Consider the following 20,937-nt stretch of genomic DNA (forward strand, 5'->3'; position numbering starts at 1 on the left):
TAACTGTGAACCCATGCAGCATGAACCGGCTCAGTAGCAGAGCATATTAAGTCCTGGCCTGGTCATAGGTGTTCTTTGTGGGTGTCCCTTAGTTTGTAATTAGTCAAAAGTGGCAGAAAAGTGACGCTAAATTAACACAAAACCATGCATTATGATTGCTTACATTCAGGATAAAATTCTGTTTTTTGTGTTCATAGCATGGAAAGTAGGAGTCAAACAGAAAAACATCTATTTCAGAAAAGGAAGTTGTTTCATTTAATGACCTCTATCAGGTGCAATAAACCTGTAAATGTTGCTTACATTCTTAGATTATGCATTTCGAGATGAGACTAAGACTTGCCTTTGAAACAAAATTAGGAGACAACAGTTGTTTTAAAATGGAGACAAGAATGAGAACCTGACAGGCAATTAGAACTCGAGATGAAATCAAGAAAAGGGGACTTGTCCTCTTCTCTTGTCTTGCAGGGATGAGGAAATTCAGTGCCTAATGCTTTTATTCTCCTTGTTTAGCTTCCTTTTAATTTTTATTCTTGTGCAAATAGAAACTTGCCTCGTTACTGTGTTTATAGTTTTGCAATTGCTGTTATTTATCTCTCCATTGTATTGGTTAATTTACAGTGTTCCTATATAAAATATCAAATACTATTATTACAAAATATTATTAATACAATAATATTTTTTAGAGCTTTAAATATGTAACTCCACAACAGTGTCTCATTTTCTAGTTAACACTATGAATTAATATGGAGAATATTTTCTCTGTCTCATATATTTGCTTCAATATTAATGTCATTTCATCAAATTATCGATCATGTATTTCAGATATTTGGGGTTTCCAACTTTCAAAATGTCCAACACATGCTATTCGTAATTTCTTGTTATCATCATTAACAAATCATATATAGGTAATAACTGTTGTTTTTAATACACGTAGATTAAAACTTGATGTGTGTTACAGAAACACCTGTGCTTTTATGAGCTTAGCAGGTAAGAAAATATTTGGCAAATTGAATTCTTTGCAAGTCGACAACAATATTAACTTATTAGGGCACCGGTAATTTCATTGGTTGCCACATCATTTACTTGTTATGCCCATTCCACACACTATTGCATCACTTCTCATGCCACCTCCATATTATTGCTACAAAAAAATGAAATTTTATCATCATCTTAGTAGAAAATGCTAGTGTACATTTCGACTTTGCTACTTTGCCCCTGCCCCATAAAATATTCTAGCATAGCCACTGTGAACAATGGATAAAATCACCTAAAATAGAATGTTTATTACATTCAGAATAAGCCATATAATTTATGCTATGGCAGTAAATCAGTCTCATAAAAAATGGATCAATAGCAATTTTGGATGAAGTGCCACATGGTGGAAGTTCACTTACATAATGAATTATTAGAAAATGGTAGACTTTGTTTAACATGCACAAAATTATACATAACAAATGATGGAAACAGAACCAAAGAAAACAAACTTGTCATCATCCTAAGATAATCCCCTCATCTCAGTACCAATGCCATTGTAATTTGTGAGTCTTATCTGTTGTGGTTAGTGGAGGAGGAAGAGAAAAATTGAGATCGTCACCCTACCTGCTTTGGGATCTTGTTGGGACTTTTCACAGGAGGTCCTTTTGCAACAAGCTCGTGGATTTTTGAATCACTAGATCCGTTTCCTGACAATGCTTCACCATCCCGTGTTGTCGAGTCTCGGGAATCTCCTATGTCCTGTAACAACATACGAACATTTATTACAACACACACAATACAAATCTAAAACTTCACCAGTTACACTTCTGTGTAACAAATGTGTATATATATATATTTATGCACCAATCTTTTAAAAACATGCATGTTATGTCTACTTGTTGCTCGTCTTGATTGAACCTTCGATCAATTGTCAGAGATGCATTTTTGAACTGTGTTTTTTGTTTCAAAACATGGTGTCATTTGGAATTTTAAACTGAGATATTTAAAATTTAGATATTATCTAAGAATGTTGATGATAGTTTTAAGTCTAATTTATTTTGCAAAACTCTGGGGGGGGGGGGGGGGGCAATACATGATGTTTACACTTAAATTCATGAAAATGCTCCTAAGGTACCATCCTACCAAAGTAAAAGCAGTTTTGGGATAATGCATTTCGGACTCAAAAAGTCCTAGCACAGAAGTAAATTGTAATTGAGTCCTAAGCATGCTTAGTTGGAATTAGTATCCGGAAGCTAAGAATTGACATGGGAACCACTTGGCTATATTGTGCAGGACAACGTATTTGTCCTTTCATGTCTTCTATGATGTAACACTTGCACGTTTTTATGGGTTTCGTAAGTGCGCTCGTGTGAATATGAGCACAATTCGTAAATACACTCCTGGCGGAGAAATACACGTCAATATTTAACCTCCACACAACATTCCACATCTTTCAACGGCCTTGTCTGCATCCGAAACAGGCGACTTCTACCTTGGAGTAAGGATGCGACATTGTTACGACACGGTAGACAATTTTGAAAAATATTTCGGCCTATTGAACGAAAGTGCAGCTCGGCCTGCTAGGTTCCCAAAAGTGAAATTTTCGATGTTAATATTTTTGGGTAAAAATTCATATCTCACTCGAAAGAGAGAAGGAAGGAACCAACTACATTCATGATTGTTCGACTCTGAACTTTCGATCCCGTCTGCCATCTTAAGAAGATTGCCGCTCCCTTACCCCACCCACTTCCGAAGGTGGTTTGAGACCAGATACAACGTATGCAGTTGGTAGATTTTTTTTTTTTTAAAAAAATACCTTTTCGTAGTTGAGAACCTGTAAATAATTCTTCCCGGGCAAATTCTTTTTTGAAATCGCAACGCTACCTCTCGGGAATATCCTGGACAAAAACGTCAATGACTCTGTCTCGTCATACCTCTGTTCCTTCCAATCTCGTTACATTTTCTAGGTTCTTATTTTCCTTATCATTCAGATCTATGCCCATAATGCTCTATAATGGGCGGGGCCGACACGAGAATATTTTTTATGGGGAATGCACAAAAATTCTCTGTTAAGATATTCAATAACATTTCTAATTGTTGTGTCAATAACAGATTAGGCATAGCTGGGCAGGGTTGGGGCTGACAAGACAAATGGACACCGTCGTCTCGGTGCCCGATTTTCGATTTAGTCACCAAAATTCTCGGTTCGAGTTCCGGTTGGGGCATGGGTGTTCTTTGTAAATGTCCCTTCATCAATTTCAACTAAACATCACTCACCGTCGCGTTTAGCCAGAAGTAGCAGGAAAGCGATGCTAAATAATAAAAATAAAAATACACGAAGGCACCGACTTACCAATTTGGAAAAGAATGACACCACATGAAAATAATGGTGACAAAATTATGCCTACATTGATACGTGTTCCTATGCGGGTATAAAATGATCTAGCATGAATCAAGCCATTCAACGGCCTCCCCATTATTGTTTTAGTCGTCCGGAAATGAGAACCAAACTTTGCCTCTTTTGCGAAACAAAAGTCGAGAGAGCGTTAATTATTTAGTTACGCGGGAATCCTAATATAACAACAACATGTAGTTAATTTCTAGTTAAGGCTAAGAGTGACAGTTTCGCATCACGTGTGCATTTATTTCAATATCTTCGGAATGGGCAATACTACTGAAAAAGCTCCTTTGTACGAGAGAGAGTACGAAGTTCTCTCCATGTTGCAAGTGGAAGCTCTTTTTCAAGTTGATTATTAAGCCAGGTACGATCTGTAAAAGATGTGATGAATAATTATTTACTCACATGTATTCCATGGACAAACAACTTCAAGTTGCGGCTAATCAAATGGAAGTTTCGACTTTTCCACAAACAAAATCTTGAACCTGTCCTGTTCCCTACACCATCGGAAGTTTTATTTTCCAAAGAATACAAGTAAAATAAAATTCCCATAAGCGTAATGCTAGGTTTCTCCCCTTCCTACAACCATCCAGCGCTCTTTCCCCACCTCGCCGCGGGGAAATGTCGGTGGGGGAGCAGTAGTTTCGGATCTTCGCATCTGGCTGGACATGGAAACTGTTCCTTGTGCCCTTAAACTGACTGAAAATTCAGAAGCAAAGTAATGGGTTTCATGCTGAAGGCTAGCTGTTTTTGAAAACATTCTTTCATTTACACATTTGATTGATTGATTTAGTGTTTTAAATCCACTTTATGCACAGTAAGGCTAATCGGGACTGGACCTACAGTTTAAAGTGGGATCCGAACAACTTGTGCCTCCACCGGGTATTATATTATTATAAAGCGACGACGCTACCACTGCGCCATCGGGGAGGCCATTTACATATTTACCATTACAATAGATAAATCAGAAAGTGTATAATCTTACCTGCGAAGGGGAGCTGGCGTTGCTGTAAGAGAACTGAGAGTCTGTGTCGTCTGTATCCGGCCTCTCAGAGTCGAAACAGGATGAGATCCGGCCACTTCGTTTGCTGATTCTTTCGGGAAAGAGAAAAAAAGCCAACAGTTAGTGCCACTGGGTCAATACTACCCTGGAGTTAATACATAGTAAGCGTTCATCCTGCAACCCTGTCTCAAGATACGGTAATGTCCTAATTTTGGTATCGAAGAAACAACCACTGGAACCATTTTCATATTTATTTAGACATGCACTGTCACCCGATGAAGAATTTCTGTAACTTGAAGGATTAGAGAATTTCGTGTTACGTGATTTGGCAACATTGTCTCGCAGAGTTACATGCAACAAGCGTCTAGAGGGCGTTCGCGTGGAAGTGAACGTTCACCAGGACCAAAAATAAACAAATTCGCTATACATAGCTCGAGGAGCAGGGTTTCGGCGTGTGCAAAAATGTAATTTTGAACACAGGACCTTGGCAACAGAGTACAATAATTCTTAAACTGGCCCAGCTGTTTCCCTTCCAAATAAGACTAGATAAAATGAGAAAAAGCATTGTCGCCGTTCGCTAGATATAATACGGACTGTTTGCTTGCTGCAAGCTGCTATCTGTATGTGGAATCCGTTGTGAACATTTACTGATGTCGAGAACATATCCACGAGTGGGTCAACTTGCATAACAAATTAAATCTGTCAAAATAATGAACATTGATAGTCTGCTTCATTTCCAACAACTATGCCGAAATTGACATTTTACACTTGAGGAATGAAGTTTGGAATTCCGAGAAAGATATGGATATTTATTTGTATTTTCGCCGTTCCGTTGTCTTTCATTCATTTGAGTTAAAAGCAAATGATCTATATATAAAATGGAATTAATACGTTCGTAATTATATTTGAGGTTTTTTTTGTTTGTACAGTGAACAGTCAAAACACAGTACGTAGTGGTGCAGGTGAGTTTGCCGGTTTGCCCTCCAATTTTTTAAGCGTTTTAGTTCAGAAAACGAGATCATAACACTATTACTATCTCCAAAACCCTATTGCTCGTAAATGCATATCACTGCTACCTTGACGCACCAAAAACTAAGCTTGAAAACTTTTTCGATAAAAAAATAGTGTGCTACAAAAAGTGATTTTAGTGTATAAACTTTTAAATTACTCATGTTTCTGAAAAGCTTCTTTTCAAAAATAGAAACTATTAGATATTAAACCGTTACAATTTTTCAAAGTGCGTTAACAATAAATGTTGAAAAATAGTTTCACTATCACATATAAATGATAGTGACTGCAAGGACGTCTTTAAATATTTACGCTTTCGACACTTTAACACTTATACACACACTCTCCCTCCCTCTGTCTGTCTGTCTGTCTGTCTGTCTGTAAATATCACTTGGAACTTCCACGTTACAAGCGATCGAAGATGGACTTCCTCGAATTTTGACACACACCATAAATTAGTTTTCCCCAGCGACGTTGTACAATTGATTGATTGAATTGAATTGCTGTTTTAAGTTCACTTTAAGCACGGAAAGACTAATCGGGACTGGACCTACAGTTTGATGTGGAATCCGAACCACTATGTGCCTCCACCGGGTATCAAACCCTCGACGTTGAATAAAGATTAGGTCATAGACTTGATACTGAAGTTCGCCCATCGCCGTAGAGTTAGGCAACACACATAACGTCAAGCATGGAAGCGAGTATTTCAAGATATAGGCGTCTCACTTTTTATTGGCGACGATTCTACAGTACATATAGGCTGATCGGACTGGACATGCAGTTTAACCTGGGTTCGGAGCAACCGAACTGTACTGCACGAATATATAATACTATAAGAATCTGAATCCATGGCCCCTGGATCTCAAGGTGAAATCATTGCCAGCACGCTATTGGAGAGAGCAAGAGAGCTTACCTACTGGCGCTGCGTTGCTGCTGCCGCATGAGGTCGCTCTGCTCGAGCAGAAGCTGCGCCTGCTTGTTCTGCAGCACCTCCATCTGCTGCTGCAGCGAATGCAGCGCCGGGAAGTCGTTGAGGTCCCTCACTTGCTGAGCAGCTCCCCGCAGCTCTTCGTTCCGCTCGCTCAGCGCTCGGAGCTCATCGGCGATCTGCTCCAACCGCTCCTGAAACACACCACAAGACACTAAGAAACAGGAAGGATACAAATTATCTTGATTAGATACAGTTTTATGTTAGATGTTTGCCATTTAAATATAGATATACAGAGCGATCCATTCAAGTGTAGACCGCCGAAAACATTTGCTGAGCCACAACACACTTTACGGTTGAATACACTAGAAAAAACCATACGTAACAAGCACCCTATCACTTGACAGTCGCTAGACTAATACACAGGCCACACAATACAAAACAAGGACCTCATCACTTCGTCTCCTGTGTACTTTCAGGACCTCTGTAAAAACAGGTTTCCAGCTTAAGTTAGTGGGTGTCCTAATAAAGATGTATCAAAAATGTGTCCGCATCGAAGGCGATTAGTTTGAACACCACTTTTTATAAATCTGGTAAGTAAATCACTTTTTAAAATAATTGCGGAAACTGTTGTATTCTACGATGCCGACAAACGGCCACGAGTGCCTCGCTTGCCGATAGCGAAAACAGCGGCGCGGCGGTCTACACTTGAATGGATCGCTCTGTATATTGTTCTATACGGCGAGCTCCGATTCACACATCTAACCCCGTAACCGGGAATCGAAACCAACATATATACTTCTGTTTACAGAGCTCGTAACGGATATAAAATGCAAACATTCAATAAACTAAGAAAGCGTAACCATTTCAGGATTATGTTAATTTTTTGTTTTCTAACGTCGCTTTGGTACCGGTTTAGAGACGAAGAAGGCGAAGTTAAAAGAACAACTTCAGAGGCGTGTGCGCGAGGCGGCAAGGAATACTCATTTATTGGGGCCAGAACACACATCCTTTTTTTCAGGTCTTACATTTTATGAAGTAATCGGAGCAATGGAATCCATTGATTCATTTTCCTATTCATAATTGCACTCACAGTGGTGTGTACTAGTTGAACGCTCTTCTATGGAGATTTACTTCCTTGTTGAATTTCTGCACTCTATTCCTATATTAACAGTGGCGTATTACTGATCTATTCCGTGATTGGGGGAGGGGGTTCAGATGACCTTTTTTAGCTCTGGCTCGCTGGGTTAAGGTTTTCTAAATACCCCAAGGGAGTTATCACTTAATTTTAGATGTCAAGGGGGCAACGACCTTAATTTACTTTTGCTAATTGCCACCTTCCCTTCTTAATCCACTCAAGATCCTTCACCATAGTATTAGACTACATAATAATTTACCATATTGACAGTGTATACCTTTATTTAATTGAAGGCAACTTTATCTCAATGAAGTTAATGGTATTATGAACTCTGGTAGAAAAGTATGGTCAACATAACGAACTATTTCCAGTTGCTTCCTCCACGTGAATAAAGGTGATTTCAAGAAATAATTTGACCCAATGTAAATTATCAAGTCGAATATTGTTTTGCTGTTTACCCAAAGCAGCTCCAACAAATACCTATATCACCAGCGAAAAGCACACGAAGAAATATTATTTTGCTTATATGTTGTATACGTTGAACAAGTTCGGTGCCTAACAGAATAACAGATTTTAATTGGGCTGCCCTTCAAATCCCGAGGCGGATCATATTGAGGTTTAATTATAGTTTTCTTCAGTCATCCCAGGATAATGCGGTTCTTCTTTCTTTGGTTGAAGCATGTTTAATCACACTAGTCTTCAATATCCCACCCTTTCCACATAAAAAAACTAGTAAATAACTAAACAATTTTCTTTATTTAGAAACTATTATCTCACTTAGCATACCTGTGCATTTAACTAGGAATGTCCAACTGTGATTGGAAAAGCAATTTACCCTTACGTGCAAAGTATGACGGGAAAAATGGTTATCTTAAGGAATAACTCGAAGCATTTTCGTGCAAGGGGAATTGAAGAAGTGTGAATTGCGAGCAAACGTACACAAAAGCACACATGGTAATTGCCAATTCGTTTAAGCAAAATGAGACACGGAAAGTAGAAGTTGCACGTCTTGCAGCAGAAGAATCCACAGTTCATGTTATAAATTGCCCTTAACAGTTCGATCTGACAACCAGTAGTAATTTCATAGCCCATAGCTAATCTCGGCACTTTTTATTTCCATTCTCCCTTTTTTTGGTCCTGCCGCAGTCTTTTTTTCTCCCCTCATCCTTTCCTTTCTTTTCTTTCAAAGTTGCCAGTGTGGGAAAGAATAAAAGTTGCACTGTTTTGCCTTCAATCGGCGGCCACTGACCGTCGTGTGAACATGGCCCCTGCAGTTACACAGAATAAACGAAACCTGTTTCATCGTTGCACAGACTAATTACGAAACAACATGATGAGAATCGCAATGTGTCCATTTTTAATCTCTCTGGATCGCTTTTCCCATAGATCTTTGCGCTGCTGCTTTCGTCAGCCAACAAGACCTTTTTCTTCTCTTTTTGATCCCGTTAACCTTATTCAGGTGCACGTTTAAAACATCCTTTCCCAGACTATCGTGGCTGAGATTTCGTACACACACACACACACACAGATATCTCATTTTTTTTGTTTTATTTTGTAATCTTATTTATTGATTAGGTAAGAGGAGTGAAAACGATTGCCGACACAAACTCAGTTTAACGGGACGTCCTTTCATTCTCACGATGCTGTTCGTAATGCGCGAGGCTTCCTCAAATTAGGCCTACGCGCCAGGACGTCATGCTTCAAGGTCACGGGCCTTCCTGCACTACTTCCTCCAGATTCGTTTTTGTTTAATCTGTGGCTTATTAACCACATACGCTATTTTGATAATTGAATAAAACCGCTGTTCGAGTTAAGTGGATATTGACTAAGAAACTCTGACGTTACACATACAAAAAAAACTTTTTTAGTATTTTCACACGTCCATGTCTATTTCCCTTCTCTAATTGTATTTTTTGCAAGCTGACTCTTCGTCTCGGACAACTCGGGGGTTTCGTTCACCCTTGCTGTGTATCAGCCCGGAAATTGTATGCTCACGGTTTGAAGCCGCTGAGAAATCTCGAAGTTTCATCGATAACTCGAACACACGTGACATCGATATTGCCTTAAACCGTTCGAAAGTTTCATTTCAAAGGCTAAAATGTTATGTTATTAATCATAAAAGAGTTATACTACGCATCGTCACTTCATGATACGGGTTTGGATCTCGACTTGAGCACGGGTTTGTCCCTTCATCATTTTCATTTAATCACTATTCGTAATCTTAATCAACCTTATCAGAGAGAAGCGCGACTAAGATAAGGAAAATACACAAATGTACTGCACACCTAAATGTAGTTTCAGCAAACAATCTCAATCAATCAAAAGTTTACACTACTTAGCCTATGTTCGTAGCAGCTCTCTTGCAAGCCAACATTAAGAAAGTAATATTCATGCACTGTATACGTGTTTTACAATTAATCATTTCTCCTATAGCAGCATATAATACCTAGGACCAAGGACAGATAAGCTAATCGGGACTGGGACTGCAGTTTAAAGTAGGATCCAAACCCGATGTGCCTCCACTGGGTATCGAGCCCTGAGCCCCTTGATTACAAGTCGAAGACGTTGCCACTACGCCATCGGGGAGGCATGCACAGAGGGCAGCAGACGAGGGAATCCGACACTTCCCGTTACGAGTATTGTTCTGTTTGGCGACATCGCGCTCTTTCTCCAATCGAACGGCAGAGCCTTCAACTGCCTTCCTGGTTGCCGTTCCGTATAGGGTTTCTTAATAAGATATCTAAGCTGCTCGTCAAGTCAACCTTGCAGCAGGTTTTATGTATCAATCCGCGCGAGAACTGAGCTCAGAATCTTCCGTGCCAGTCTTTCCTCAACCGCCGAGCTGCTTACATCGCAGACACTGAGAAAATCCACAGTATTGCCAACCGCACAACACATCAAAACCCGCATGCATGTCAAGTGGAATGTATTTTTGCTTCTCTTTGTCTCCTGAAACATAAAATTTTAAAAGTACTTTCTGCGCATAGATTATTTAATAAATGTGTCATTACTTAATATAAATGCGAAATATCTTCGAAACATGAGAGCGTGTGTGTATATTTCGAGCACGCAAAAATAAAAATGAACAAAGATAAAAGTAAACAACGATAGGCCCTCTTGAATTTAATGACAATTTTTTTTTTTTTTTTTGGTTTAGAAAGAAATACATTTATGAAAAACGTGGTTGCTTCGTCCGCAATACATCCGTTCCTGTAAGACACACGCAATTCAAGTTATACCACCAAAAAAACATGATTTGTTATTGGTGATATATACAATCAGGTGCATTGTCTGTCGCTATTACTCTGGTTTCAATTTATGAATCACTTCACTAAACCAGGATTCAAATCTTGGTCTGTCCATTTCTTGCGGATAATCACCCTTCCCTTTCTTTGCGCGGAACAGTAAATATGCACCTTCAACAAAGCTTTCATTGCCGCCAGTGGGTGAAACAATAAGCCTCCCCCTTCCCCTCATCGTTGGTTTCTTCAGCCCTGGCGTGGTCTTGCATGCTGGTATCCTTCCATGTTTTATTCCCCCTTCCCCCACCCACCGAGTTGAAGGACGTCTCGTCCAAATAATAAACATGTTTCTTCTCACTGCGATATCTTTTAATACCGCGGAGATTCTTTTGTCGTCAAAAAACAAACAATCGTTTCCTCTTGCTAAACTCAAACAGCAAATCATTCAACACCCGTGATACAATTCGTGCGCACATTGACGGCAAATCACCTCACGCCCTGTTTTACTTTGATCTTGTTGCCGCAAGGAGGATTATGCATTCAAAACAACTTGCTTGTCTTTGAAGAAAATTTCCCTTCGGACGAAGTCCAAAATAACATTCGGGTAAAACCGCGCGCTGAACAGTAGATTCAGCCATTCTCGCCGCTCTACAATAAACATAGGGTTAAAAGAGTGGGATGTGCAACACTGGTATCGCCGATTCCACGCGTTCTGCAACGCATTCAGTCTCGCTCGACTCGCTCTAAAGTTTCAGTGTCTCTTCAACGCACTACACATTGCAGTTGGCGAATCTACGGTTCTAAGTTCGTCTGCACAGTGATTGCAACCAATTAAGTCCATACCTGCTAATGGATGTACTATTTTGTCTGTATATTACAAATTAAATAACTGTTTTCTTGCAAGTATGCAGTTGTGTCGGAATAGAACCCGTCTCAGTGGAACTATGTTCTTGCGCGCACGTTTGGAACTACATATGCGAAAACCTGCTGCAAGGTTGACTTGACGAGCAGCTTAGTTCAGGCACACAGCAAGGGTGAAGGAAACAGATTCATCCACTTCCACCCAACAACCCTCGCACAATCGGATTTTTTTTTTAGATAAACCCCCGGAAGGCGTTATATTTGAAAAATTCCAGTGAGGGGCGCGGGAGTATTACATATAAAACAACCCCAGTGCTAAAAATTATACGAGGAGGAAAATCTCCCAGATCCGCCCTACAAATACCATCCTTTGTGTCATAGAATTTTGCTCGAAATCAAGAGATTACTACAGGGTGAAGCAAAAGTCCGGCACCACCCTTTTAATTTGAAAACGACTTGACGGAGGGCGATGAAATTTCGGATATGGGTAATTGGGGTGGGGTATCACCAGATGGGGCTGTGGCGGCGATTAGGGGCGAGGGGGGCATTCGCCCCCACATTTTCGCCACTTTTGCCCCCGCACTATGCCAAACCTTATATACAAAGGGAAATATACTGTCTTTGCACCCCCAATTTTGCACTTTGTACCCCGATTTTGGAACCCAATCGCCGCCACTGGGGACTAGTGTGCCATCTTGAAAGCCGCCATCTACGAACTACATCCAGATTTTCAAATGGGAAGGGAGGTCATGTAGCATATCATTTTAGATGTGCGTTTTCTCAGAAATAAGAATATGCAGTTATTTTCCCCTAACTTTATTTAGTGAGGATATTTTCACAATTGAAATTTACATGAAGTTGATGAAAACTTCATGTGTGGCCTTCTGAGAGGGGTTGTTTTGGCATCAAGTTGACCAGTGACCAAGTTGAAATGATTTTCGCTCGAGTATTAATTGACTGAGACCTGCACACTCCTTTCTTATTTATCTTGCAAGACTTTCTATTTCAGTTATTTTACGTCGCTTTTCTACCTCTTAGGAGTTAACCACGACGATGGAGATGAATGATGAACTGTGAATGAATGAAGGAACAAACAATGATACATCCATGCCTTAACCAGAGTTCAAACATGGGACTTATGGCTTCGTAACGCGTTACTCTAAACACATTGTGGGTCTGACGGAGGTCGGCGGGTAGTATTGGGGTTTATTCAAAGGTTATACTGAAGTCTGAAACCAAAAGTAAATGCTAGATTGCGATACGATCAGTCGAGATCAAACAACATTGTCGAAACATTTCCCCGAGATGCAGTTGGGAGTGTGACATTTTCCTCAACTTCCACGTTCTAATAAAGATTTCCTTGCAATTGCAATGGTCTGTCTCTTCATGATTAAAGTTCTATACTTTTGGGTCTAAAACTTTCAACTTCTGCCCAGCATGGGCGTCGGCAAGGGGGAGGTTGAACCAGTCCGTCGATCTCCCCTTCCCCCATAAGTTAGAACGTTAATTTTAAATTACAAAAAGTAGAAAGGTTCAGTTGTGCTAGATATTCTTTTCATTTGGTGAATCGAGTAGAAAAGTCTCCCCAAGCATATAATTATAGTAACAATACAAGTAATGCATTTTGAATAAATTCCTTTTTTTGGTTTATAGTACAGAGCATTCCCTGACATTCGCTACGAGACTCGGCGGCAAGCTGCCCGGCATCAGCGCTTGTCTTTCCCGGTGAACGGGTCAGCGACAGTCGCTAGAGTCGGCTATTAAAATTACAGTTTTCATATTGTGTGCTAACTTTGACTACAGAAGGTGTTGAAAATGATGTTCCTCTGCTGCAACACATTCCTGGCATCTCCGAAGGAAACTGGCATTTACACGTGCAAGTTCGTCTACTGTAATTCTACCGATTTTTCGTACAATACTCTCTTTTAACTCACGGATAGTGTGCGGATTGTCTTTGTATACTTTATTTCCCCATTTTTCTTTCCACTTTTATTCAGAACTGACCCTGTTACTCTAAAACTTTTTTACGAGGTTTAATATAAGCGACTGTCGCGGACCCGTTCACCGGGAAAGACAAGCGCTGATGCCGGGCCGCTTGCCGCCGAGTCTTGTAGCGAGTGTCAGGGAACGCTCTGTAGTTATTATTGTGTAATATAATAATCATAACCATACGTAATTAGTATTGTTGTTATTGAACTTTTGTACATGGACTAAACCTTCCTACAAAAAATTATTGCCACGCCCTTGCTGCTCAGCCATAATTCATGTCCCTACTCGTATGCACATCTGTGAATATTTGCCCTCTCTCTCGTTGGGTTTGCAACTCAAACTCAAACTCTCGAAGTATGATATGATTACGTATTTTGACTCACCTCGCCTAGTTATTGGGGAAGAAAGTTAATCCATCGCGTTACTTGTAAACCCAAACGCATGTACACAGTTTGCTAAATAGTGACAGGCATCCTGCAATGATCGTTACAAACCTCCCTTCATTCCAGCGGGTCGCCAACAGAAATTTTCAGATAATTCGTCTCACATACGTAATGCAAGAAATAGAAATAATAATTGAAACGGAGAAAATGCGATGAAAAGAGAGTAAAGAGGAAGAAGGAATTAAAGAAATGCAGGAATAAATTACGGAAGAAAGAAAGAAAAGGAGGAAATAAGAACGGAAATGAGAAAAGAAGAGAGAGAGAAGAGAATCTTACTAGCCATGACCACCAAAGCAGAAAATATTCGTCCACCATTTGACGAAAATGCCTTTAGTGAAAATCCACTTCTCAAAATCAACCTTTCCTTTTCTCTTACATACATGGCAACAAGCAACACAGTAGCTAGAAAGGAAGCCATCAGAGCGTTCGGTGACGGCCCTGCTCTGGAAATCCTTCCCAATGACGGCCGCGCTAGATGAAGCAATCGTTGAGGCGTGCACCACTTTGTCGACAATTTAATTTGCAAGGATCGTAATCGCGTTTCTGTTCTCATTCACACACGCGATGTGTTTTCGCTTTTTTTAAAGCTTTTTTTTTTTTGGTGAACGCCTACAGCTAGGTTCTTCATACAAGAATTCTTCCCCCGTTTATCTGAATTATCGTATATTACAGAACCAATACAATCAGAAAATGAGTTTTTTTTTTTTTTTTTTTTTACCGTAAATACAGCAAAGCAATTACATCGTATCGCTGTTTGTATTTTTCTTATTTAGCGACGCTTTCTTCCGATTTTGGCTCATCGCAATGACGAGAATGAATGATAAGATTATATTTAAAAAGGTCACTCATAAAATAATACTTGTGCCCGGGTAAGGACTCGAACCAAAAACCTTAGGAGGCGAGATTGTAAGTCGACCACTGCCTATTCTTGTAAAATGGTTGTATTCATTTGATGCGTTTCTATTTTAGTACTGCAGTTTAAAAAAGTATGAATGAAAGAAAGAAAGAATTGGGTTATTTTACGTGGCTTTTCTGCCCCGCTAATCGCGACATGAAATTTAAGAAAACGACGATACGTAGCATGCTATCACTTATAAGTTACAACCTATTAGTAACATAGGTTTTTGCTAAACGCTTTTTTTTCTTCTTGCAAATAATTATTTTTTTGCTCTTTAATATTGATTGTTCGATATGTGTTAAATGCACATTCCTTAGTTGTTGTTCCCAGCCAACATAATCTTCTGTGGGGCTTCTGTTGTGTTCTTCATCCGTCTTTTATCACTATTCATCCTCATCTTCGCGGAAAAGTGAAGTAAAATAAACTAAATCAATTAGTTGTTGCTGAAGGCACATAGCTAAAACGATAAAATTTGCAGAAAAATGACGTTATAAATGTGGATAAATGTGTACAATCACTTGCGATAAAAATGGAACACCTAGATCCTGATACTGACTTCCTTGCAGTGCGTTGTGTGTGTTGCCTAACTCTTTGGCGATAGCAGACAGAACTTCCTATTGAAGTCAGCTCATCGCCTTATAGTTAGGCAACAGACACAACCCATTGGAAGGAAGTCAGTATCAGGATCTAGGTGTTTCATTTTTATTGCCGGCGATTGTACATTAATCGTTAATTAACGAAACAGTAAAAGGTGTACGTATGCTTCACTTCTTGATGTCTGAAATAGCGACAGTCGTTCTAACATCCACCATTGAATCAGTTTAAAATATAGCGACCGCGTTTGTCCCTTCAGAAACGTAACTATATATACGTATATCGTCAATTAGCATATTATAATAGCTTTGTAAATAGTAATAAGCAAACGTACTAGAGAAGATTGTTAATCCTCCACCGATAAAATTTTGAATTATCAACTCAATGCAGGACGATGGCAAAAATAACAGCCCTTGGTGGTTCCCTAATTTAAATTATTAAACTATATATCAATTGAAATAGTAAAAATATTATCATATTATGTGAATCACCTGTCGCTTGATTCGTTGGTGTTCAAGTTGCGAGTCTTCGTGTTCCAGTCTTGGCCTCTTCCCCCCTTGGTCGTCGCCGTTGTTGCATCCCCGTCCAGAATAAATCTGCCCCGTTCGGTAACATGTCGTCAAGCTGCAAAGAGGAGAAAAGTTGTCCATTAATCGAGGCAATTGCGAAATGTAATTAAACGCTGTCTAATTTTAATGACCATTTGATACGATTATTAAATTTCATTTGGTAATATTAACTACCCTCCCCAGTGACGGGGTGACGTGTGATCAGCACGACGAACCCCGAGACGTTGTAGGTTTCCATGAGTGGGAATAATATTAATTACTCAGTCGAAAATTCACATGAACATCTTGCTCTTTCCTTTCTTACGGTTGTATCATACGTATTAATATTAGCTTGCAGCACAGAAAGCAGATTGACGCGCGACAAGATGATCGAGTGATTGGAAACAATCTCCTCAGAAGTAACGTCAGATTGCAACTCGCACATCGCACTTATTTGATATCTTCTAATGGACGAACTCAAGCCAAAAGGTAATTGGATATTGGGCTCTCCGTCGTCAGATTGTTTTAGTCCGCAAGCTCTTTCGATCGTCTTTCCCTGAGCTCACAGAGATGCGTGGCAAGGGTTAATGCGTATAATCTGATGTTAGGGCTTTCTGCTCTGCAAGCTACTAATAACTTTTCTTTTGTCCTCTACAAAAGGAAACAGGAGAAATTAAATTATGCTTAGAGCCTTAAAATAAATATGGAGTGTTACTAGGAAATCTTGTTTAATTTCAGATACTTGTGAATAATTCGAACACATGAAATATACCATGTTTTTCAATGCAAGCGTATTTAGTCCTAGTACCTGCAGGCCTGTATTAAAAGTCGCAGATTCCTTTGACGAAATAATATAGGCTTAGTTACACATGAAAGACGTCAAAGATGTATCATAGTTTATATATTTTCCATTCATAGAATTTCTTGACAAATATACACAAGGAAACGTAATTTTTTGCAGTACAAACGCCTATGTTTATACACTTTGTATACAATTATTGTCATTACGATGAAGAAAATACAAGAAACTGCCAGAAAGGAACAATAAAAATAGTTAAATGGGAAAGAATGCATAATATTGATCTGCATGAATGATGATGTTCATCCCTTAACGTAGCAAGTTCCTATAAGATTAATTAATCAAACAGAGCAGTCATGGCAAAATGGATGAATGATAAAGCAACTCAAGATTACACACACACACCAACCAGACATTTTTTTCTCTTATTCAATTGTGACATAAGTAGATCCTCACAGATTTGAGCGAAACGAGAGTTGTGGACAGTCTGTTCCAATTAACGCTTTCCAACCATGATTCAAGAAACGCATATGTGAAATTAATACTAGTTTTTTCTTGTCAAAGTGTTTTTAAGTCCACTTCATGCTCATATAATTTAATCGGGGCTGGATCTACAGTGTAAAGTGAGAACTAAACTATTGTAACCTATTGATTCCAACGGTGTTAGTGGTAGCCATTACGTTATCGGGGAGGACCCAAATTAATCTCAATAGAACTGTGATAAACATACTACTATTATTTTTGTAAGAGTCAATAACCTCCGTGTGGCGTCATATATCTTGGACGGTCCCACCTGTAGAAATTCCATCTTGCCGCAAATGAAATTTGCAAAAGCAGACGCATACAGTATTGGAGTTAGTTGACTAAACCGGTCGATAGATGGCCCTATATTAGATTAGATATTCGATTAGACAAGCAGCACAAATGTAATGCAGCGAACGCTCCGTTTAGAATCCGGAAGCAAGATACTTACTTGGAATGACCTTTGGAGTATTGATATCCGGAATCCCTGACCACTTGTCGAGCCAAAGGAAATAGCTCGTCCCTTCGGGTCAGCAATGCCGGAATGTGCTTGCAGATTTGAGCGGCCGCTTCGTTGACTGATACCTGCAAGAAACGAAACTGTCAGGTTTACCTCCAAGAATTTTTATCAGCTGATGCAGAAGAAAGTTTATATTACTGCGAGGACATTAAATACAAGCTGTATTCATTATAAACGCACACAGATATAGTTTAGGTCAGATTTATATATATTCTCTGAGCGAACAATTTGTTCATGCACACAAACTCGAGGGAAATATCTCCAAACATTTATTCTGTTACTCCTCGTACATACTCAAATATCGTGATTGTGTTGAAACTTGTTTGCTTACTCTGGTATACATTGTACGATTAAGGTGGGAAGTTTTGAGCGTCGTACGGGGAGCTTGATTTCAATTGTCACCTTTTGATTCCAGTCACTGGAGATCAATTTTACACAAAAAAACCAGCCCAATGCTACTGTTTGAAAAAAAAAAAATAGCTTTGCAAACAATGCTGCAAGTCCACTTTGCATTAAAGTCCACAATTCGCCAACCAGGACCGAATCTATAGTTTGTTGAGAGATTCGAATCGCTGAAATGTGCTTTATTACAATGTGATAACACTAGCCACTAGATTATCAGGCTTGCTTAACGATAAGTTAACTCTGCTTTTGGTTATTGCCTTAAGCATTCACAATTACTCTTTACAACTTTCTTAATGAGAAACAACACTAGTAATAGCATTGTATGGTGGATTTGTAGTAATACGGCGTTGAATCTAATCTAGGCCTGAACTTCAATGAAAAAAAGAAAAGAGAAAGGCAACAACGGTATTTTGTATTTTAGTCATCCTACATTGTCGTCTGCTTATTTTAGTTAGTCATGATATCACGACGAATAAGATAAACATAAATGTAACGTGATCTTGAGCAACGAAATATACAAGAACTGACAGGGGAAGTGCATGAAAAGAGAAAGGGGTGAGTGATGGATTAAAAAGGAAAACAATTAAAAGGGTACGTAAATCAACAGAAGATAATTTTTTTAAAAAAGCTTTATTTCAACATCCAAAATTAATGATCAAGATTTCAGAATGAAACTTGTTTCATGAAAAAGATGTAAATTGCAGAAAACAGTTTAAATATTAAATTCCTTTCTACATTGGGCAGAGAAGCTTGGAAATAACGGTTACGTACATCCCTGTTCACATGAAGTGGCACATTTTATAAGGTTAGACAGTTGAAGTATGTGCCACTTTATCTAGGGTGACCAGACATACTCTTTTTAAGAGTATTATACTCTTTTAGAGGTTCATATACTCTATACTCTTTTCAATTTGCAAAAATCCCCAAATATACTCTTTTCCTCGCTATTTAATTTAATTCATTATTTTACGCGTAAAAATGCCTTAAAATCCACAGAAAGAAAAATGTCAAGATGTCGACAAACTGAAGTATTTACTCCTTGACGCAAGAATTTCCTATGAACAATTTCAAGAGTCATTTTCATATTCCATCAACAAGAAAAACATATTTCAAATTCATTGGAATTTAATGATAATGATTAGGGCTGAGCCGATACCACTTTGAACCGATACCGATACTCTTACATATTCCCACCTATACCTATACTTGAAAAGTGCAATAATTAAAATTTGTTCAAAATATTATCAATATTGGTGTGTAAATATTCTCCTCCAATTATATGTATCAACATACCAAGAAATTTGCTTAAGAATATTCAAGAATTGCATCAGAATATTAAAGTAGATATTATGTAGTCACAAAATATAGTTTTTCGTGCAAAATTAGTGTAAAATAGAAAGGAAGTTTTAACTTTGCATAATTTCCAGGATAATTAGACTGTCAAAAAGTCGCGCAGGATTTTTGTGGACCCCGTGAAAGAGCAAAATGCCGGAAAGTATCGGCTGGTATCGGTAGCTGAATTCCAACCGATACTTTCCGATACCGATACATCGGTATCGGCTCAGCCCTAATAATGATATTACTGTGCAATTTCAAAAGCCGTTGAAAAATATCTTGAAGATTGGAGGTCAGTGTGCAAAGATTTAGTGCAGGCTGGGTCAAATTTAAAAGTGATTGTGCCTCTTATAAAATTCTTGTTTACTCTGCCTGGTGCAAATGTTGGTTATGAAAGACTTCAGTGTTATTAAAACTTATTGGCGAGAGGAAAAAGTACACTCCTGGTGTCAACACTCGAACAAGTAATGAAAGTGAAATTCAATGTGGACATGACCACAATAAAGGACGATTTAAACATACTCAAGAAAGCAAAATCATCCCAGAAGTATGAATGATGGTGCCCATTGGTGAGTAAGTATTTGTAATTAGCTAATTACATTAGACCCATAAGTAATTTGAATCTGTATAGTGTTATTATCTAACATTCTTTTAACAAGACTAACCCCATATGCTAATGAAATTATAGGTGATTATCAATGTGGATTTAAACGTAACAGATCAACTACAGATCAAATTTTTCACATTAGACAGACACTTGAAAAAAAGTGGGAATATAATCAAAATGTCCATCAGCTATTCATTGATTTCAAAAAAGCATATGATTCAGTCAAAAGAGATAAACTATATAATATATTAGTTGAGTTTGGAATACCTAAGAAGCTTGTTAGTATGATAAAAGTATGCACCAGTGAAACAGAAAGTAAAATTCGTGTGGGTATTAATATGTCTGACAAATTTACAATTCATGATGGGTTAAAACAAGGAGATGCATTATCTCCATTGCTCTTTAATTTTGCCTTAGAATATGCTGTTAGGAAGGTAAAAGAAACTAAAGAAGGACTAAAATTAAATGGTGTGACTCAGTTGTTAGCATATGCAGATGATGTAGACTTACTGGGGGATGATGTGAATACAATTAAGAATAATGCTAAAATATTTTTCAAAACTGCTAAAGAGATAGGTTTGGAAGTTAACAAAGAGAAAACTAAATATATGCTTACAGGCCGAAACCAAGTGTTAGGTAATAATCAAAATCTAATTATTGATAACAACTCGTTTGAACCAGTTTCCAAATTCAAATACTTAGGAGTAATATTAACAAATGAAAA

At 38.5% G+C, this 20,937-nt stretch overlaps 1 protein-coding gene across 8 annotated transcripts in view; it reads right to left on the minus strand.

Annotated features, from left to right (window-relative positions):
- Positions 1-20,937, minus strand: part of nab (NGFI-A-binding protein homolog) — a 182,290-nt gene that overhangs the window by 13,121 nt on the left and 148,232 nt on the right. For 7 of the 8 annotated variants that reach the window (XM_083141249.1, XM_083141236.1, XM_083141221.1 and 4 more), the window contains 5 exons: positions 17,798-17,931; positions 15,969-16,101; positions 6,298-6,506; positions 4,359-4,467; positions 1,600-1,734 (listed from right to left, as the gene is read on the minus strand). In XM_083141249.1, the coding sequence (XP_082997375.1) occupies positions 1,600-1,734; positions 4,359-4,467; positions 6,298-6,506; positions 15,969-16,101; positions 17,798-17,931 (720 nt within the window). The remainder of the gene's footprint in view (positions 1-1,599; positions 1,735-4,358; positions 4,468-6,297; positions 6,507-15,968; positions 16,102-17,797; positions 17,932-20,937) is intronic. The other variant, XM_083141229.1, reaches the window with a different exon arrangement.

Source organism: Lepisma saccharinum, chromosome 1 (genome assembly GCF_977018435.1).
Source record: "Lepisma saccharinum chromosome 1, izLepSacc3.1, whole genome shotgun sequence".
Classification (NCBI taxonomy): Eukaryota; Metazoa; Arthropoda; class Insecta; order Zygentoma; family Lepismatidae; genus Lepisma; species Lepisma saccharinum.